Source organism: Onychomys torridus, chromosome 18 (assembly GCF_903995425.1).
Source record: "Onychomys torridus chromosome 18, mOncTor1.1, whole genome shotgun sequence".
NCBI classification, from domain to species: domain Eukaryota; kingdom Metazoa; phylum Chordata; class Mammalia; order Rodentia; family Cricetidae; genus Onychomys; species Onychomys torridus.
In genome coordinates, this window is record NC_050460.1 from 34313602 (window position 1) to 34333660 (window position 20059).

At 47.9% G+C, this 20059-nt stretch overlaps 1 protein-coding gene across 4 annotated transcripts in view; it reads right to left on the bottom strand.

Moving 5' to 3' along the window:
* Tbc1d8 (TBC1 domain family member 8) overlaps positions 1 to 20059 on the bottom strand; it is a 110632-nt gene that overhangs the window by 34989 nt on the left and 55584 nt on the right. For all 4 annotated transcript variants that reach the window (XM_036167218.1, XM_036167217.1, XM_036167219.1 and 1 more), the window contains exon 3: positions 3221 to 3339. In XM_036167218.1, the coding sequence (XP_036023111.1) occupies positions 3221 to 3339 (119 nt within the window). The remainder of the gene's footprint in view (positions 1 to 3220; positions 3340 to 20059) is intronic.

Here is a 20059-nt window from a genome sequence, read left to right on the forward strand (position 1 = left end):
ACACACACAAACATACACACACAATCTGAAAGCTTATAAAATTAAGTGATTTTCAATTTCTTCATCACGTTTTTTATTTTACATTTGACATTATGAACCATAAGATAATAATTAAGATTTTTTTTTTAGACTGTTTTATAGAAAACAAATGTCCGTTCGCCCTTGCTCTGGAAGGCATTCAGAAAGGCATGTACAACTGTGACAGGGGCCCTCCAGCCTCTCCACTCCTGTGTGCTCTAGCACCTGTCCACAGGCACAGCTGAAGAATGTATCTGGTATTGCGGAAGTGGCCAGACATCCAGAACTTGACAGGAAAGCGTCCTTCAGCTTTGGTCAGCAAAAGCAGAGGACAAATGCCCGCTTGTACCCTCAGCTTCCCCCAGCCCAGCCCAGCCTCCGGGGGACTCGACTCGTTTGGTTTGGTTTGGTTGTCTTATCCTTTGAGAGAGTGTCTACTGTACCCCGGGCTTCTGCCTTACTGTGTAGCTCATGCTAGTCTCTAGCTTATGTCCTCCTGCCTCAGCCTCCCCAGTGCTGAGATTACAGGTCTGCACCTCCACACCTGGCAAAGACATGATTTATTTTTTTAAGTAGTTAGCTCCCAAGTATTGAGAATCTAAATTTGTCACTCCCAAGTGTGCTGCTTTGGCCTAAGGAAGATTTTGAGCTGAGGACAACTGAGAAAGACTCTGTCCCCCCATTGACCCAAAGACTGCAAGAAGCTTTTTGTGTGAGCACAGCCTCCCTGGGGCCAGGAAGAGGCTTTGACTAGAGACCCCTTCAGAGGCTCACCAGCCTGGAGACAGTGCTGCAAAGGACCCACAGGACCCCTGGGTGACAGGCCCTCGCTTCCCACAAGCTCCCCACGTGCCCACCTGCCCCATGGCTTTTGTCCTAGGTCACTCCTCTACAAACTCACCCTTTTTTCCTTAAAAGGCCTTATTGGGCTAAGTGCACTTCTTCCCGGCTGAGTTTCTGTTATGCTTATGTACCCTGTGAATACTAAAACAAACCTTGGGGGCTGGGGGACCCAAGAGACAGTGCCTACTGCTCTTGCAGAGGACCTGGGTTCAGGTCCCAGTACCCATATGGGGGTGTGTGGCTCCCAACCACCTGTCACTCCAGTTTCATGGGACCTAACACCCTCTTCTGGCCTCTGTGGCACCTGTACACATGTGGTACACATAAACTCACATGGGTACAAATACATTCATTTCAAAAATAAATAAATCTTTTTTTAAAAAAAAAGATTTATTTATTATGTATACAGCATGTATGACTGCAGGCCAGAAGAGGGCACCAGATCTCATTACAGATGGTTGTGAGCCACCATGTGGTTGCTGGGAATTGAACTCAGGACCTCTGGAAGAGCAGTCAGTGCTCTTAACCTCTGAGCTATCTCTCCAGCCCAAATAAATCTTTTTTAATAAAAAAAAAAAAAAACTTTATTTTTCTCTTGCTAACCCCCTCTTGTCAGGTTATTTGGGGTCCCACCATAGAGTCCCAAGAGAAGCACTCTCGCCATGCAAGCTTTTAGGAAACCATGGGAGCAGAAATGAACTTCCTGCCAATCAAATACCTAACTCAAAAAGGAAAATCACTACAGTCGTTTAAGACTGAGAAAGGTGGGTCTAGCCCTCAACAAGGAGAGGCAAGAGGACTTGGGCTACAAAATGAAACCGTGTCTCAACAAATGGAAGAAACAAGGAATATGGATGTGGTTTGGCGGCAGAGGCTTGCCTAACAAGTACAAAAGCCTGGGTTTGGGAGAAAGGGAGGAGAGGAGGAGGAGGAGGAGGAGGAGGAGGAGGAGGAGGAGGAGGAGGAGGAGGAGGGCCAGTGGCATGTGAAACAGAGAGGCAGCTCTGTCACTCATCCTGTGTGGTGTGACCCTGCAGATGCCCTCAGTCACTTAGAGCAGGATGAGGGCTCAGGACAGCTGCCTAGGTCCACCCTGACTCCCTAGCCTGGGGGTCTGCTGAGGATGTCAGTCAACAAGCTCTCCTGGCTGGGCTTGGATGGCCTCTGCTTGTATTTCTGTGGTGGTTTTTCCTCACTGCAGCCTAGCTCTGCCTGATCTAACACCCATAGAGGCCCACCTGCCTCTGCCTCCAGAATGGTGCTGTTAAATGCATGTGCTACCATGTGCTTGCCTTGATCCCACAGGTAAACCTCAGTCCCCAAAGGAAAGGGGACTTCCATTTTGTTTTTGAGTGTGTTTTTTGTGCGTGTGATTTGAGACAGTCATGCTACGCAGCCTAGGCAGGCCTTCAGCCCCTCTGCCTCCCTTACATCCCACCCTTCTAAATGAAGACTCCCAGCAAGACAGTGGTGGGGCATGCTTCTAATCCCAGCACTCGGAAGGGCAGTTCCCCGAGTTCGAGGACAGCCTGGTCTACAGAGTGAGATCCAGAACAGCCAGGACTACACAGAGAAGTCCTGTCTTGGAATACCGAAAAACGATAAACAAACAAACAAACAAATAGTTAAGTTAATAAATTAAGACTCCCTTTGACACCCTTTACTAACAGGCCGAACACTTGCTTTTTAAAAGACAACAGATAGTCTGGGTTTTGACCCTAAGGGAGGAAAGCTGTAGGAAAACTGACATGGCCTCTCCTTGCCCAGAGGCTTCTCAAGACCTGATGCTAACCCTCACTACACAGCAGCAAGAGACACTGCTGCTGCTGTGTATGACGAGGCTCTCAGGGACACCAACCAGCTCTCCTCTGACTCCCTTCCCTGTCTCCTCCCTGTCGCTGGCTTTAACTCCATTCAGTCGAAGTGCTGAAGGGTAAGCGGCCTCCTCGCTGAGGAAGAGGAACGCGCCTGCTCCCTCTACACAGACACCAGGCCACCCGCTGCAAACAAAAGCTGGGAATCCAAAGATTCAGATAGCGCATCGCACCGCAAAACGGAAACCAAAAACCAGCGGAGGCGAGACGGCCCCACGCTTCCCTGAAACGAACAGGGTCCCGAGCTTCTGAAACAGAAACGAGGAGGCCAAAGGATGAAAGTTTAAAATGCTGGGTGTGTTTCGCTGGACTGGACTCTGCACAAGGGTGGCAAACCTAACTCCCTTTGCTTTATGTAAGCTGACAAAAAAAAAAAAAAAAAAAAAAAAAAGGTCGCCAGAGTGTGGACTCTGCCCGGAAGCTGCAGAGTTCGGGCACCGGGAGGGGACCAGCAGATGGGGAGAAGCATTCAAATCCGGGCCTACCTTCACCTTCCCTTTGACAAAGCTGGCGATGTCGTCCTTGTTGTCAAAGACGGACAGGGTGTGCAGCAAGTTCTGCTCCAGCCAGTCCCAGTGCTGGTTGATCTCCTCCAGCGTTGCCCCTGCATCCAGACAGACACACAGATCAGGAAACAGACGGGGCTTCCACAACACGAACTCATTTCCCAACTCTTGCCATATGTGTGTGAGTCTGTGTGTGTCCGGCACACGGTCAGGGAGCCTGGCTGCCTCCAGTAAAACCAGAGATTCCTCCTGCAGGGTGGGCATCTGCAGGGGACTAATCCCACCACCACAAGACAGGCCAGCTGAGCGAGAGGGTCACCCTTACATGTGCTGTGGCCATCTTGCCTGCTCTGACAACGCTCACTCATCTCCACCTCCACTCAGTGACAGAGAAGCTGGTGATTACACAGCTATCCCAGCACAGAACACACCCAGACAGCAGACTCAGTGCCCACAGGCTCACACAGTGTACCCTGCGAGAACACGAGTCCCCAAGAGGTCCTAAGGTTCAAGTTCACAGTGGGAAGAGCCCGCTGCAAAGGCCTGACTATACAAGCACGTTACCACTTGGGAGCAGCAGAGCCCCACCCAGCCAGGAGCAGCCTTAGAAATCATCCTCTACAGATGGACGTCTTGTGACATTTACAGCAATATCTATTCCTCAAGTGTATAGACAAAGAGTTCTTACGGTGCATGTTATTTAAAAAACACACACACAAAAGCATGAAATCATATGCAATCCATCAGTTAATTTCTTTTCAAGGCAATTAAAATTCTCACTATACTACCAAAGCATTAAGCAGCACTGTTAACAAAAGCATAGATATGTCAGCCATCTCCTTCTCTCTTACACACATTCTCCACTGGAGAGATCCTGGCATGGGGACTGTGTCCAGCCTCTAGTGAGGGCAGATGCTCAGCTAGGACACGGACAACACGGATAGAGTCCCTGACCAGAAGAGTTTTCGTCAGTCACGTTTCCAAATGGGAGGAAGCTAAGCTCAGAGACACTAGACCACTGGGCAGAGTCGCCCAGAGCAAGCATGGGTCAGCAGACAGAAACTATCCCAAAGCAGGCATGTTTGTTAAAAAATGAGGTTCCTTTCTCTGTGTTACTCACAGTCCTCTCCCTGAATGCAACTGCACCCCAAGATCTCGGAAATACACATTAGGGTCCCTCATCAGAATCCGCTTATCACAAAGGCCCCAAGTCTGAATTGTGCCATGATGTCACAAGTATACAACCCCACACCGGCCTGATGTCGGATGGCTCCATATTTGCAGACTTTCTTCATGCACACAACTTAACACACAGTATAAGAAAAACGCAGACTGGGGAGAAGGTACATGACCTTCATGCCTAGACCAAGTCCCCCCCCCCCATCCCCACAATACTGTGTCTATACAATATTCCACAAGCCGAAACACTTCAGGTCCTGAGCATTTGGATGAAGGATCAACCTGCACTGATTGCAGCGAAGTGCCACAGCGCTAGCTACATCTGCACCTGTCATTGGGCCCATGGAAATGAAGACCACATGGTAAATTAGGCCGCTCTTCTGAGTGGGCAGCTAGGGTGGGATGAGGAAAGACCCGAGAGACGACTTCATACGGAAAATCAGGAGTTACGTATCACGAAGTACCCAACCCCTTGGCACCACTCAGAGGAGCACACTTGGGTCCTCCCTAAACCCAGTCTTTGCCTCAGTACAGGGGAACCAGCCATGCGGTTCGCAGCCCAGTGCCTCCATTCACAGGGCCGGGCTTGGGTCCTGCACCTACAGCTCATGACCCCTGACCTTCACTCCCTCCAGGTGCACCTCTCCAGAGGGTCCATTGGGGGCTTGCCAAGAGTTAGCCCTGGGGTCAGAGGCTCTTCTTGGGTTTCCTCCTTTACACCTCAGGGTTCCTGGGCTGTCCAGAACCCTCCAGCTCTTCTGGGTCCCCACATCTCTCTGTACAAGGGAGAAAGCTCACTGTAAAAGAAAATCAAACCACCCAAGCCCAGCCTCCACATGCCCATCCATCTCAGCTTCTTCTTTTCTCTCTCTTCTCTGGCCTTTCGCTACCTCAACTTGAGACCCTGGGCACCTATTTGGCCCCTCAGTGGGCTGTGGCACACCACAGGCTAACATGGTTCAGGCGGTTTGCCTGCCTCTGACCTGTGTGTCCCTGTCCCTTTGGTGCCCCTGACTGCAGCTGTGTAAGTGATAGCAACCGGAATGGCACCTTGGCATCTGGAGAGCAGGAGTCACTTTACAAAAGTACAAAGTTCTACCACAACCCGGAGCTGGCAGAGCTGGCATGGGTGGGGCTTTATGGGCCATCCTAATAAAACCAACCAGGCCACTGAGCAAACAAAAGAAGAAGAAACGGAAGAGGAACCATCGTTAGCAGCCTTCAGCTTTCTGCCAGGTTGTTTCAGATGGACTTCCTCATTCCTAGAAACAGAACAGAGGGAGGGGGCAGGAGGGAGAGAAGAGAGCTAGAGACCTGGATCCAAGCAGAAAAGACAAGTGGGAGCTCAAATTATTTGTCCTGGGTCCCATCAAATGAGGAGCAAACCACAAACAGTGGGGTCCTTCCACAAAGGGAGACTCTTTAGACCACCTACACGGCCCCTATGTCTAGTACGTGCTAAGAGCTGTCCGAATGCACTCTGCAGGAGTTCGGGTTCAGCCTGCAACCCTTTCTTCATGCATCTTCCCAGATGCACAGATACAGGTGATGCTTCGTTTGTTCCTTTTAAAGATTGGATTGTTTTTAAATATGTATATGGTGGGGGGGGGGGGGGTTGTACACTGAGTGCAGTTGAACATAGAGCCCAGAAGAGGGCGTCTGATCCCCTACAGCTGAAGTTACAGGCATCTGGAAGCTGCCAAACATGGGTGCTGGGAACCAAATTCCGGCCACTTGAAAGAGCAGTGATTGCTCTCAACGGCTGAACCATCTCTCCATCCCCTGGGACACAAGTTTCACTACCATGCCATTTGAGCTCCTAGGAGCTAAGACTTAATTACTAACAGCTTCCACGGACAATTTAGATAACATGAATAAAATTATAATCAAGTCCCAACCCCAACATATCCCTGTGGAATTAAGAGTTGAGAAGGAGCTAGAGAGAGATGACTCAGTGGTTAAGAGCACTGGCTGTTCTTCTAGAGGACCAGGGTTCAAAATTCCCAGCACCTACAGGATGGCTCTCAACTGTCTGTAACCCCAGTTCCAGGGGATCTGACTCTTCCAATGTCCTGGACCCCATGCACACACATGGCACACAGCCATAAATGCAAATAAAACACCCATACACTTAAAATAATATATATTTTTTAAAATGGCTTGAGATAGCCAGACTTGGTAGCACACGCCTTTAATCCCAGCACTCAGGAGGCAGAGGCAGGCAGATCTTTGTGAGTATGAGGCCAGCCTGGACTACAGAGTGAGTTTCAGGACAGCCAGAGTTACACAGAGAAACCTTGTCATGGGGTTTGGGGAAGGTGGGAGTGTGGGAGTGTGGGAGTGTGGGATGGAGGAAGGTGAGGGGGTAGGGGGCGTGGGGGGAGATGGGTGGGTGGGTGGGTGGGTGGGTGTGTCTGAGAAAGACAAAAAGCCTGACTTCACTCTTAGAAAGAGTGCTTCTCTGCAATGCTCATAACAAGGAAAGAAACCCCACAACTAAAGAGGAAAACTAACACATAAAAGCCATCCCCGGACCACAGCGTGACTGAAATGCCTCTGCTGTGCTCGTGAGTGCAAGTCCTCACGCATGCCCCTCCCGGCAAAGACAATCGGAGTGAGGAAACATTTCCACCACAGGGTCTGTTTGCTACAAAAGTTGCCAAATGGCAGGGAAACTTTCCAAACTGAATTTCCTCTGCAGAGAAGCCTTCGGATGGGCTTCATGAGCGCCACAGAACAAGACAGGCTGATGCGCGTCCATGACCCTAGATGACAGAAAGGAAAAGTCACCTCAGTTCATGACACTCGGCACACAGTTCTGAGCCTGCACTGTGGCAGTGTCTTCCCGAGAATTCAAAACTAGAACTTAGGGGAGAAAAAAAAAAAACAAGCAAACCAAAGAAACAAAATTCTAAAAGAACTGCACACCTCTCGGGAAGAGTAGCCACCGAACTGGGAGTCCGTTGTGAGTTGTATGCACACATAAATACATTTCTGTCTGCAGGAATTGTGTGAAAGTCACCGCATTACACTGATACCGTTGAGAAAGCCAAAGAAGAGAAAATAACAAAGTTTTCCACCTATTCTAGAAGCTAACCTATGCAACACTGAGGTTCTTATTTACCAAGTTCACATCTAGAACCAAGCAATGGGGGGGCCAACGAGACGGCTCAGTAGGTACAGGAGCTTGCCGCCAAGTCTAGCAACCTCAGTTTAATCCCTGGAACCCATGTGTGGAGGGATAGAACTCTGACCTCCACATTCCCTAGAACATGAGTGCACCTATACAAATACAAATAGATACTTTTTAATCCCTAGAACATGAGTGCACCTATACAAATACAAATAGATACTTTTTAAAGTGTAACTGAGTTACCAACAAAAAGTCACCCAAAACAAAAATCTCAAAATGTTTTACTTTATAATTTTGTGGGGGCCATATTCCTAGATATCATGGTCGTCTGCAGCCCATGGCCCGTGGTTTGGACACATCTGACATAATTATTGAATGCTGGGGGAATATTTTATCCTTCATGCTGCACCCTTCCAAGACAACAGAGACCTGCTGTCAGTGCCTGAGTGTGTCCCCAAATTCATATGTTGATGTCCACATGCTAAAACTGTATTTCAAGAAATTACTTTTCAGGAGCAATTAAGTTCATAAGAGCATAGGGTGGGCCCCCCAACCCAACAGGACTGGCATCATATCATAAATACCAGAGAGGTTCATGCACCAAGGAAGGACATGGCAAGAAGGTGGTCTTCTACAAACCAAGGAGAAAGGCCTTATTTGAAACAGCTCAGCTGTACCCTTGGTATGCCCAGATCACAAGGACCCCCAAAAGACCACTACAAATACCAAATCCCTCATGTAAAAGCAAAGAGCCTTTATTTCAAGCTCTGAGCTTAGTCTCTCTGTCTGATGCGGCAGTGAGAGCCCCGAGCTCTGGGGCAGAGTTTTTTATCATAGCAGAGGTTGGGGTGAGAGCATTTCCAGAGTCCAGGACCCTGACTGGCTGACAATTGTTAGGGTATCTATCAACAAAAATAGGTGTGTGCTAGACTCAGGGGCATCTGGCCACCTTATCTAAGGGTTGGAATGTTTGGGATGTCAGGTACTTCCTCATCCCTGGGTGGATCCCTGAGTGGTATCAACTTAAGGCTTTTCCTGGATCTAGGTGTTGCCTGTCAGTTAGCCTGTCACAGAAGCTGTGTCTAGGCCCCTAAGCCTGTCATGGCTGCTGTGTGGTCAAGTTGTTTTGGGGCCCTCCACACCCTAACCATGGACTTAGAGTCTCTGAAACTGAAGGAAAATAAAATCCTATTGTTTAAATCCCTAGTCAAGTCTGTGAGGTTTCATTTTGGCAGCTATAATAGACTAAACTAGTAACTGTGAAATGTAACAAAGCTGGCCAGCAAAATTATACCATTCTCTCATTCTGCAGAAAAAGACTTCTCGGTTTTCCAAGAAAATTAAAAGTCCATTGTAAAAATCAGACTTAGAGATTCAGTATTAGAAACCTAAACAAAGACCAGAAAACCAAGGAGTGATATAACTCAGGAACAACCAAGTCTATGTGGCAACCAGCAGAAGCAACTGGCTGAGGCCATTCTTGAATGCCTGGCATGTGTTAGGCACTGAGTTGGGCATACTATATCTTAACCCACTCTATAAAAACGTCACAAGGTAGATATTATTATTACCATTTTCCTAGACAAGAAGTAAACAAAAAAAAGTAAAGAAAAAAGCCAACCCCATATCCCATGCTTGTGACTCTGGGGACCCAGTGTCCTGTGACATCACAGCAAATGGACGCTCAGAGAGGCAGAGGACAGCCATTCTTTCTGGCTTTCCTCTGGGGGGATCCGTGAGGAAATAAAATAAGCATCTCATTGTCTACACCCTCAGCTTCTGCACGAACACAGCCATAAATAACTGGGTCTAAACTTTGGGTTTTAAAAAAGTAAGTAACTGTTTTCCTCTACCTAATAAACACTCAACTGGCTTCAGCGTCTCTTGCAGCGTCCCAAGTCCCAACTTACTATGAAATTGGCACAGTGTTCATAGTTCGGATCTGTTCCTATGAATTAGCAAAACGTTTCTCTAGGCACCATACACTAACTATCTACTGTTGAAAGCCATGTAGACGATGATGGGGTGGGTGTGTGTGTGTGTGTCTGTGTGTGTGTGTGTGTGTGTGTGGTGTTGTAGTGGGTGGGTGAGAACAAGTGTGGCAGGCAAGGGGCAGCACCCTCTTGTCCCTTTCATCCCTCGCCCTTCATTTTAATGCAAATGGACACAGGCGCAAAGCATTCCCAGCATACACTGCAAATGGGGAAGGGCTAGGAATGTAGCGCTCAGGGCCCTGAGCCCAGTCTCCAGCACCAAGTGTGGTGGTGCACGCCTGTAATGCCAGCACTGGGGAGGTGGGAAGCATGAGGGTCAGAAACTCAAGGTTAGCCTTGGCTACCATTCTAGTTTGGTTTCTCTTGCTGTGGTAAAACACTGACCAAAACAAATTTGGGGAAAAAAGGGGGTTTCTTTAGTTTGCAGGCTACAGCCTATCATTCAAAGGCAGCCAAGGCAGGAACTCGAGGCAGGAACCGAAGCAGACATTGCCTACTGGCTTTCTTCCTCTGGCTTGCTCAGTTACCTTTTTTAGACATCCCAGGCCCTCCTGCCCAGGGCTGGCACCACTCACCAGGCTAGGCCTTCCTACATCAAAGAGCAACGAAGAAAACGTCTTACGCCATACATGCCCGCAGGCAGCCAGTCTGATGGAGGCTAGCTAAGCCGAGCTTCCCTCTTCCCAAGTGACTCTGGGTTACGTGAAGGTGACAGACTGCTAACCATGTCAGCTACATAGGGCTTCAGGGTCAGCCTTGGCGATACATGACTTGTCTCAAAAATGAAAAATGTTAAAAAAAAAAAAAAAATTAAACTCTAACAAATAACAAATAGGAGGACATGGTTGGACCAAAAGGAAAACATTCCATTTTTGGAAATCCCACATTCTGAAAGCAGACACTACCAGACCTAGTCTGTGAGTCTAAAGCAATTATCCTCACAAGAACGTCATTAGATATGCTGGATTTTTCAGTTTTAAAAATATCTCTGAACATAAATGTCTTATCCTTTTCCCTCAGAAGAAATAAATCATTAAAAAAAATATTTACAATAGGGGCTAGAGAGATGGCTCAGCGGTTAAGAAGACCTAGGTTCAATTCCCAGCAACAACACAGTGGCTCACAATCATCTATAATGGAATCTGATGACTTCTGTCATGCAGGCACATATGCAAATAGAGCGCTCATATACACAAATAAATAAATCCTTTAAAAATATTTACAATATGTGAAATCAGACAAAGTCAATCTCAGGCACCCAAAGTCAAACAAATTCTTAATTTCTAATTCAAAAAATGACTCCATCACTGAATTAGCCCCAGACACCCCTCACAGAAGCAGGGATAGATGAGGTGGAGGAAACTGGAAGCAACCAACTAACAAACCTATCAGTAGAAACAGAGACAGAGGAGGCCCAGATAACAAACAGCAGACACGCACGGGGTGGAGAGGGCTATCAGCAATGAAGTCCAGACCTTCAAAAGGTAGAGGAAGGTCTCAACAACCAAACAGGAAACACAATCATTTCAACGACAGATACACTGGATGAAAGGAATAATTGTAGGGAAAAAAAGATGAGTTGAAAGTATAGTTAAAATACACGTAAAACTCCAGGAATCTCACCAACCTGCCACCACCAAGAGAAAGACAAGACAATGTGTGTCCCCTCCCCCAGGACATAAAGTGGGGAGACTAAACAAAAGCTTTGATTCTCCACTTTTCATGAAACAGGAAGATTAGGCCAGAGGTGGTGGCCTTACACCCTTAATCCCAGCACTCGGGAGGCAGAGGCAGGCGGATCTCTGTGAGTGATACAGAGTGAGTTCCAGGAAAAAGGCACAAAGCTACACAGAGAAACCCTGTCTCAAAAAACCAAAGGAAGGAAGGAAGGAAGGAAGGTAGGTAGGTAGGAAGGAAGGAAGGAAGGAAGGAAGGAAGGAAGGAAGGAAGGAAGGAGAGAAAGGGAGGGAGGGAAGAAGGGAGGGAGGAAGGGAGAGAGGATGGACGACTGAACACAGAGCTAATAGCTGAGGAAGGACAGAGCAGAGAACATCCTTCAGGGCCCAATTTCTTCATCCAATACTGACATGAGAAGGGGTATGGGGGTAGAGAAGGGTGGGATTGTTTGACTAGGGAAGACTTATGAAGCAACAGGGCTTCTTTGTGTAGCCCTGGCTGTCCTGGAACTCATTCTATAGACCAGGCTGGTCTCGAACTCCGAGATTCTCCTGCCTCTGCCTCCGGAGTGTGTGCCACCACTGCCTGGCACAATGTCAAGTCCTTGATGCCATGAGTGGAACCAGCTATAGCTATGAAGCAAGCAGGAAGCCTAAGATGGAGTTCAAGACACACCAAGAGGTGCCAGTGAACTTTCATTTCAGAGACAGCACCACAGTGACCAAAGAAGAACCAACTTCTGAGAATATTCGAGATTATTATAGGGGTGAAACATTACAGCTTCCAGGATTTTCTTTATACTCCTTCAGGGTAGGGAAAAATGCATCTAGAGACAATGAAGCAGGCTAGGCAAGCCCTGATGCTGATGAGCAGTCAGCAGGAGTGCATCATAGTCCTCAGGACTTTTTACTGTGGCAAAATCTCTGCCGGGGGGCTGGAGAAATGACTCAGTGGTTAGGAACACTGACTGCCCTTGCAGAGAATCTGGGTTCAGTCTCCAGCACCCACCTGGTGGCTCACAACCATCTGTGAACTCCAGACCCAGGGGATCTAATACCTCTTCTGCTCTCCAAGGGCTACTGCACACACAGGGCGCACACATACACATAAAGTTAAATATTTTTTTAAAACTCTTTTTGGCCGGGCGGCGGTGGCACACACCTTTAATCCCAGCACTCGGGAGGCAGAGGCAGGCGAATCTCTGTGTGTTCGAGGCCAGCCTGGTCTACAGAGTGAGTTCCAGGAAAGGTGCAAAGCTACACAGAGAAACCCCCTGTCTCGGAAAACAAACAAATAAACAAACAAAACAAAAACAACAACAAAAGAATTCTTTTTGTAGAAGAGAACCCATGTATGGTACTATAAACATGGTTAAAAAAAAAAAAAAGGTAGGGCTTCAGAGATCATAGACCTTGCTACTGCTGTTTAGTTAAATGGACAGAGCATCAAACAGCCGTCCAAACACCTATGTTTATAGCTACAGACACACTAGTCTCCGTCTTCATGAGAGGAGATTCTCTTTACAGTGAACAGCAGTGCATGCAGAGACCCATGCGGCTCAGAATGCTAGCGGTGAGTGATGGGGAGGTGCTCAGCCCCAAACGCAACTTCTACACCATCACCCTCCCTCTAGGGCTCAGGGAGCACTGGAGTGGGTGTGAAGTGCGAGCCAGTAGACAGGAGAGGGCAGTGAAATGCTCTTTTCTGGGGGTGACACCGCCATTGGAACCATGAACACATGGCAGCTGTGGATACCCGCACAACACTGGTTCTGTCAATTAGTTATGGATGGGGAAGGGGCTCCTGGGGCCCTACCTCTCCCTGCTGGGAGGCGGAACCACTGTCTATAGTTGAGTCCCACGGGTGAATCCACCATGGATAACCAAACACGTGGTCACACAGTCAATCCCAGTTAAACCTCAAGTCACCAGACAAAATGAAGACAAGACTGTGGGAAGGGGACTCAGAGGAAAAGGGGTGACTGAAGCGGGAGGCGAGAGTAATCAGAAAATGTCAAATAACAAATTTATTTGAAAAAAAAAACCTTTATAATGAAAAAAATGCAAACCTCTTCCTTAGCAAACAAGGCAAAAACAGGGACAAGTGACCTGCGCGCGCATACACACACACCCCCCTGAGGAATATAAATTCAGAAGTAAAATTAGGATCAGAAAATGGTAGAGAAGTATGTATGTATGTATGTATGTATGTATGTATGTATGTATGTATGTATGAGACAAATGAGCTCCATGTTTAAATATGGGTTCCATCCCTAAAGTATTTCATGTTTATGGAAATAGTCCAAAACAAGAAAAAAAATCCAAGCATTTCAGATAAGTGGTCCTCGGCCTGTAGTTTTTAAAGCAAGATCATTGCCAGCCCCAAGTAATTCAGATAAATTAGATGTGGTTCTCAACCTTCCTAATGCTGCAGCCCTTTAATACAGTTCATGTTGTGGTGACCCCAAGCATAAAATTATTTTCATTTCTACCTCGTAAGTATAGTTTGGGTGTTATGAATAGTGACACAAATATCTGTGTTTTCTGGTGGTCTTAGGTGACCCATGTGAGAAGGTCATTTGACCCCCAAGAGGGTCAAAGCCCACATGCTGAGAACCACTGTATTAGATGCTCACTTGTGGCAGAGAAGCTGGAGAAACAGCCACTTAGCTGAGCCGTCTGGGACCTCATTGGCATTAGCAGGACACACACACACACACACACACACACACGCACGCACGCACGCACGCACGCATGCACGCACACAGAGAACTTACCCACCAGTGAGAGTCTTATAAAAAGAGGGGAAAGAACTCTCAGGACAGCACACAGCACAAGGCGGTCACAACAATTGCTCCCATGACGCCCCTTTCTGATCACTAAGGTGTTATCTAAAAGTCACCAGGATTATCTTTCTGTGACCCTCACATCTCAGCATCTCTTCATCTATTAAAAGAAGAGAACTCACTCAGATAGTTGTGAGTCCCCTCCAGGTGATTTCTATCGACAAATTAATCTATCCGGAAGTCAGGCAACCTTTGTTTTTAGGATTCAGTTTTTAATTTGCTTTTCTTTATTTGTTCTCCTTATATGGCCCAGGCTGGTCTCAAATTCATGGGATCATCAAATGATCCTGCTGCCTCAGTCTCTTGAATAACTGGGACTACAGGCATGTACCAACACATTCAACTCCAAAAGGAACTCACTTTAAGGTTCAAAACATACTGGATCTAAAAGTTGGTCACAGCATTCCCTTGCTTTTAAAACACCCACCAGCAACACACATCACCAAAGGAAGAATACATTCTTTCAAGGAATATTTGTACATAAGCAAAGTTACTTTAAAGAGAAACACACATTAACAACCTAATGACAGTCTCTCCAAGACAAGGGAACATTCACTGGCACCCCTCTTGCCCTTCTCAAGGTGAACCCCCTGTGGAAAATTCCAGCCGGCGTTGTTCCAAAGAAATGCCGAGCTACTGAAAACAAGTGTAACAACCCTGACCTCGAGTGTAAACCCAGAAAGTTCACACTTTCCTCCTGCGGGCTTCCTCCCTGATGTTCCTTGAAGCACCCCATGAGTCCTCTGCCTGGAGAAAACAAGCTGGCACATGCTCTGCCACCTTGGCATGAAGTTCAGGAAGACACTAATCTGGCCCACCCGGGAACATTTCCTCCCCTTAAGAAAATCCACTCGGCAGAGACAAAGCAAACAGTGAGCCAGAACACAAGAAAGCAAAACACCAGCCACAGTCAAGGGCACGGATAAGAGTCCGTGCGTCAGAAAGAACACTCCGCACGTACATTCTGTCAGAGCCTCCAGCCGAGCTGCCTGCTGGCACCCCGGCACCTGGCGTGACCCTGGCAAGTGACCAGTTCCTGCGCTCTTCATCTTGCCCCTCCGAAGCAGGCTGTGCTGCCTCTAAAGTGCTGCTGAGAGGGGGGGGGGGGGACAACAAGGGGCATAACGGAGAGGATTCGCTCCTAGGGCTCCTCACTTTTAAAAACACACACCACGTTTTCATTAGCAAATGTTTTGCACTTTCCCTTTGGTGATCTTTGACGCTTTCAAAAGGATGTCGGTTTTCATTTTCCAAATCTAAACCATTAACTAAGTGGTCCTCAAACTACAGCAGCCCCTCTGTGTCGGCAGGGGGCTGGATCCAGGGCCTCCCCAAAGACTCCCGAGTCTAGGGCTGCTCAAATTCCTTATTTAAGATGGTGTAGTATTTGCAGGGTTACTTCTACACTCCTCCCAAATACCTTAAGTCATCTCTAGATTCCTCACACTGCTGGATACAAAGCAAAAATGACACAGAATTCTCACAGCACATGTTTACAGAACACCAAGAAGTCTGTATGTGTCCAGGACAGACGGAAGGGGTTTTTGTTGTTGTTCTGTTTTGTTGGTTTTGGTTTGTTTGTTTGCTCCATGTTGGTTGGATCTGCGGGCTCAGTGCACACACATCCTCTCCCAGTGAGCACGCTTCTGCTCACCCCGCTGTGCACCCAGACCCTACGTGCCCATTCTGCACAGGACCATGGGAAGCATGCTCCTGACCCTCTCTGCTGTGTCTTCATTTCATTGAACCCCACGGAGCAGACCTAGCAAGCAAGAGGGGAGACTCTGCACTTACAGAGCTAGGAACTCCTCGGGACAGTCCAAGTCCAAAGGAACATCTTGGAGGACGGGAGCATTACTGAAAAGTCCTTCTGTACAAAGCCTAAGATGTTCCTGAGAAGAGCACTGTGGCCACCTCTCACTAGGACTCTAGGATGTCTTCTTCCAGAACTAGGAAAGACACTCCCACCTGGCCTCAGCCGACAATAAAAGGAGTCAACTTATTGCATAAGCAATTCGATTCTTGAAAAATGATTCTAACCAGATCAACTCAGAGCCCTGCAGCTCTTCCCTATTTTTTTTAATGTGCTTCCTAGAAATCAAATGCAGGCAACAAACAATCCACCCAGTGTTCAAAGCCGTGGTGATGAAGAAGATGTGCATGGCAGCAATGTTGCAATAACACTGAGGACTATTGAAAGTTACCAGGACATGCCACCATGTGGGAATAAGAACAGCCGGGACAGAGGACAGCATGGCCCAGATGGCCTAGACTTCTCAAGTGCAGGCCAGGACACTGCAGTGACAGGGACACCTCATCCTTTACAGGAAGGACCCCAAAGCTTGCCATAGCATAGGCATCCATTCAGCAAGGTCCAGACCCTCTAACTCAGTGGTCCTCAACCCATGGGTTGCAACCACCTCAGGGAATGTCAAATACTAGATATTTCCCAGGGTAGCATATCAGCTATTTATATTGTGGTCCATAACAGTCACAAAATTACAGTGATTAAGTAGCAACGAAACTAATCTTATGGTTGGGGGGTCACCACAGCATGAGGAACTGTATTAAAGGATTGCAGTGTTAGGAAGATTGAGAACCAGTGTTCTAACCGGTTCCTCTCTACCTGCCTAGGGGTTAGCTCCTGGTGTTCTGCCCTCCTCAATCCATGTCTCCTGTCCTTATTCTACTCATGTGCCAACTATTAGGTGTCTAACTCCAAAAAGACAGCTGTCACACCATCAAGCTCTAAAAAAAAAAAGGAAATGCTGACATGAATGAAGCCAGGAGACATTATAAGCCAGTCACAAAAGGACGGATCATGCATGATTCCACCAATGAGATGCAAGTCGAATTCAGAGACAGACAATACAATGGTGGGGGCCAGAGGCATGGAGTGAGGAGGTGCAAAAGTGACTGTCCCATTTGGGCGGTGTTTCAGCTTGGAACAAGGACAGGCCTGAAGGATCAGTTGTGGTGGTATTGTGTTCCCCAAAATGTTGTGCACCCTAATAAATTTATCTAGGGTCAGAGAACAGACAGCCATTAGATACAGAGGCTAGAAAATGGTGGCACTCATGCCTTTAATCCTAGCATTCCAGAGACAGAAATCCCTCTGGATCACTGTGAGTTCAAGGCCACACTGGAAACAGCCAGGCTTGGTGACACACTCCTTTAATGCCAAGAAGTGAGCCTTTAATCCCAGGGAATGATGGTAGAAAGGAGAAAGGTATATAAGGCGTGAAGACCAGAAACTAGAAGCATTTGGCTGGTTAAGCTTTTAGGCTTTGGAGCAGCAGTTCAGCTGAGAGGCATCCAGTTTGAGGAAACAGGATCACCTGAGGAGCTGGCAAGGTGAGGAAGCTGTGGCTTGTTCTGCTTCTCTGATGTTCCAGCATTCACCTCAATACCTGGCCTCAGGTTTGCTTTTATTAATAAGAACTTTTAGGATTCCTGCTACAATCAGTGGCAGTCACCACAAGCTGTGCAACTGGAGTATACCTTCTAAACACGGCCAGGTGAGACTGCAGCTCAGTGGTGCGATGCTGGCTGAGCATGTGCCAGATCCTGGGTTAGCTTCCCTGCTCCCACCAAAAGAAAAGGTTATGACAACCAACTCTGCTACCAATATATTCCAGCATTATTTTTTTTCTAGTGTAGACAGTGCACCTACAGCCTCATGAATGCTAGGCAAGGGTCACATACTGAGTTACATGCCCAGCTCTTTGTCAAGTTTGGGCTTTATTTCCTTCCCAACAATTACTGACCCTCTTTCCCGCTTCTACTCTCCCTGATCTTTTTGAAGGAGTGTGTGGCCCAATGAGAATTTCTGACTTTGTATTTTGAGGCAGAAATCTACCTACATTGCCCAAGCAGGCCTTGAACTTGCAATCCTCCTGCCTCAACTCCTGAAAAGCTGAGATTACAGGCCTGTGCCACCAGGCACCGCAAAACATTTTCTTTAGAATGGCAACTTCTGTCTTCTGAATACTGCCCGTTTAACGAGGAGACTCACCACATGCCCCAGACTACTTGTGTCCTGGTGTCTTAAAAAGTTTCTATTGCTGTGGCAAATGCCATGACCAAAAGCAAGTTGGAGAACAAAGGGTGTACTGGGATTCATTTCCAGATAGCGATCCATCATGGAGGGCGTCAGGAGAGGAACTCAAACAGGGCAGGAACCTGAGGGCAGGAACCTGAAGGCGTGAACTGAAGCAAAGGCCATGGAGGAACACTGCTTACTGGCTTTCTTATAGAATTCAGAACCACCAGGCCAGGGGTGGCCCGACCCATAATGGGCTGGGCCTTCTCACATCAATCACTAATTAAGGAAACACCCTACAGCCCGATCTCACGGGGCTTTTTTTCTCAATTGGGGGCTCCCTCCTTTCTGATGACTCTAGCTTGTGTCAAGTTGTCATGAAACCAGGCAGCACACCTGGCTGATCAGCAAGGGCCCACGACTCATTTGACATTACTGAGGCTCCTCAACTTACAGTGGGGCTGCAACCAACTAAGCTTTCGTGAGTCGGGAACGCACTTCACACACTGATCCACTGAGCGAGCGAGCCGGGCCTGCCTTCCGTGTGCCCGGCACACTTCCATCAGCCTGTGAGGTCCGGGCAAATGCACGTGCCACAGCATCCCTTAGGAAAAGTAAGCAGCAAAGCTGCTGTCAGGCTGCGCTTCTGGACCACTCTGAAGACAAGACAGGCCTGCCGTCCATGCTCTGGATATTCAGGGCCACATGAACCCGAATCACCTTACAGGGGAGCCTGAGTCCCCTTCTTCCCAACTCATCCACCCGTGGTGACTTACAAAGATTTAAAAGTGGCATACTCGGTGTTGTCTTGGGCATTGGAAGGTCGGCGACCAGAAAGACTCTCAGAGCTAGCATATCCATGAGGGAGGCAGACAAGAAATCAGAAAATGCCAGTGGTGAGACAGCAATGGAATGCAGGCAAGCAGGGGACAGCTGTTAGGAAAGGGGATATCTGAGCTCTGATCTGGAGGGCTGGGCCCATTCCCTGTCCACACAACCTCTCCAAAAACTCAGCATCACTCTAGCAATAACTATCTCCTTAGCCACAGGTGCTGGCTGTCCTTACAAAGTGTTAGGGTGGTTTGGTCCACACTGTCAGAATGGTAACCGCATCCTGTCTGTCTAGAATCATGGTTATCTTCAGACCTGTTGCCCAGTAAAATAACTGACCCATGAGACAATCTACCCATCTCCTTTCACCTCTGCCTCAAAAGAGAAAATGAACTCTCCAAGGCTCTGCTCAGCCTTGCCAGTCCACCATGCAATAGTCAAACTTCAGTGAAGATCTGGATTGTTCTCGCAGATTGCTCTTCCTGGTTGAACACAGGCACTTCCTACAGCCTTCTTCTTTACCAGAGGCCCCAAACCGTGGGCAGGGACCTTCCTCAATGCTCAGGTCACAGCACAATATTAACAATGGTGAGTGAATAACAGCGTGTACAATGCCCACGTGACTGTCATCAGAGACCTCAGTGTCTCCACTGACCTCACAGGCCCAAGACTGAACGTGCCCCCATTTCTCAAGAAAAACACACTGAAAAGATAAGTATTGTTGGGGTAGGGGGGGCTTCTGCTGGCAAGATGACAGCAGAAAGTGATACTTCTGCAAACCGTGTCAAGTCCAAGGCACAAATCGAGCCAGATGCAAACTGTAGGAAACCCATCCTGGACCAACCTGAACAGTGAGAATGGGACCTGTGGCTCGGGACATCTGCCCTGGCGTGGCGGGGAGTCAAGGAGCTGCAGAAAGCAGAGGCTGGGAATTTGGAAATACACAGCGTAAGAGGCACATGCATGCATGCATCCCTTCAGGGTTTCTCTAGCCATCCTGTCCTCTGCAGCCTTCCCAGCCCACTGCTTGCTTCCCTGTACCAGTCTTTCCCATTCGGCTAGGTGCACCTCCCGCAGCCCTGTTTAGCTGGGTGGAGGGAGACGACATTTGACACGT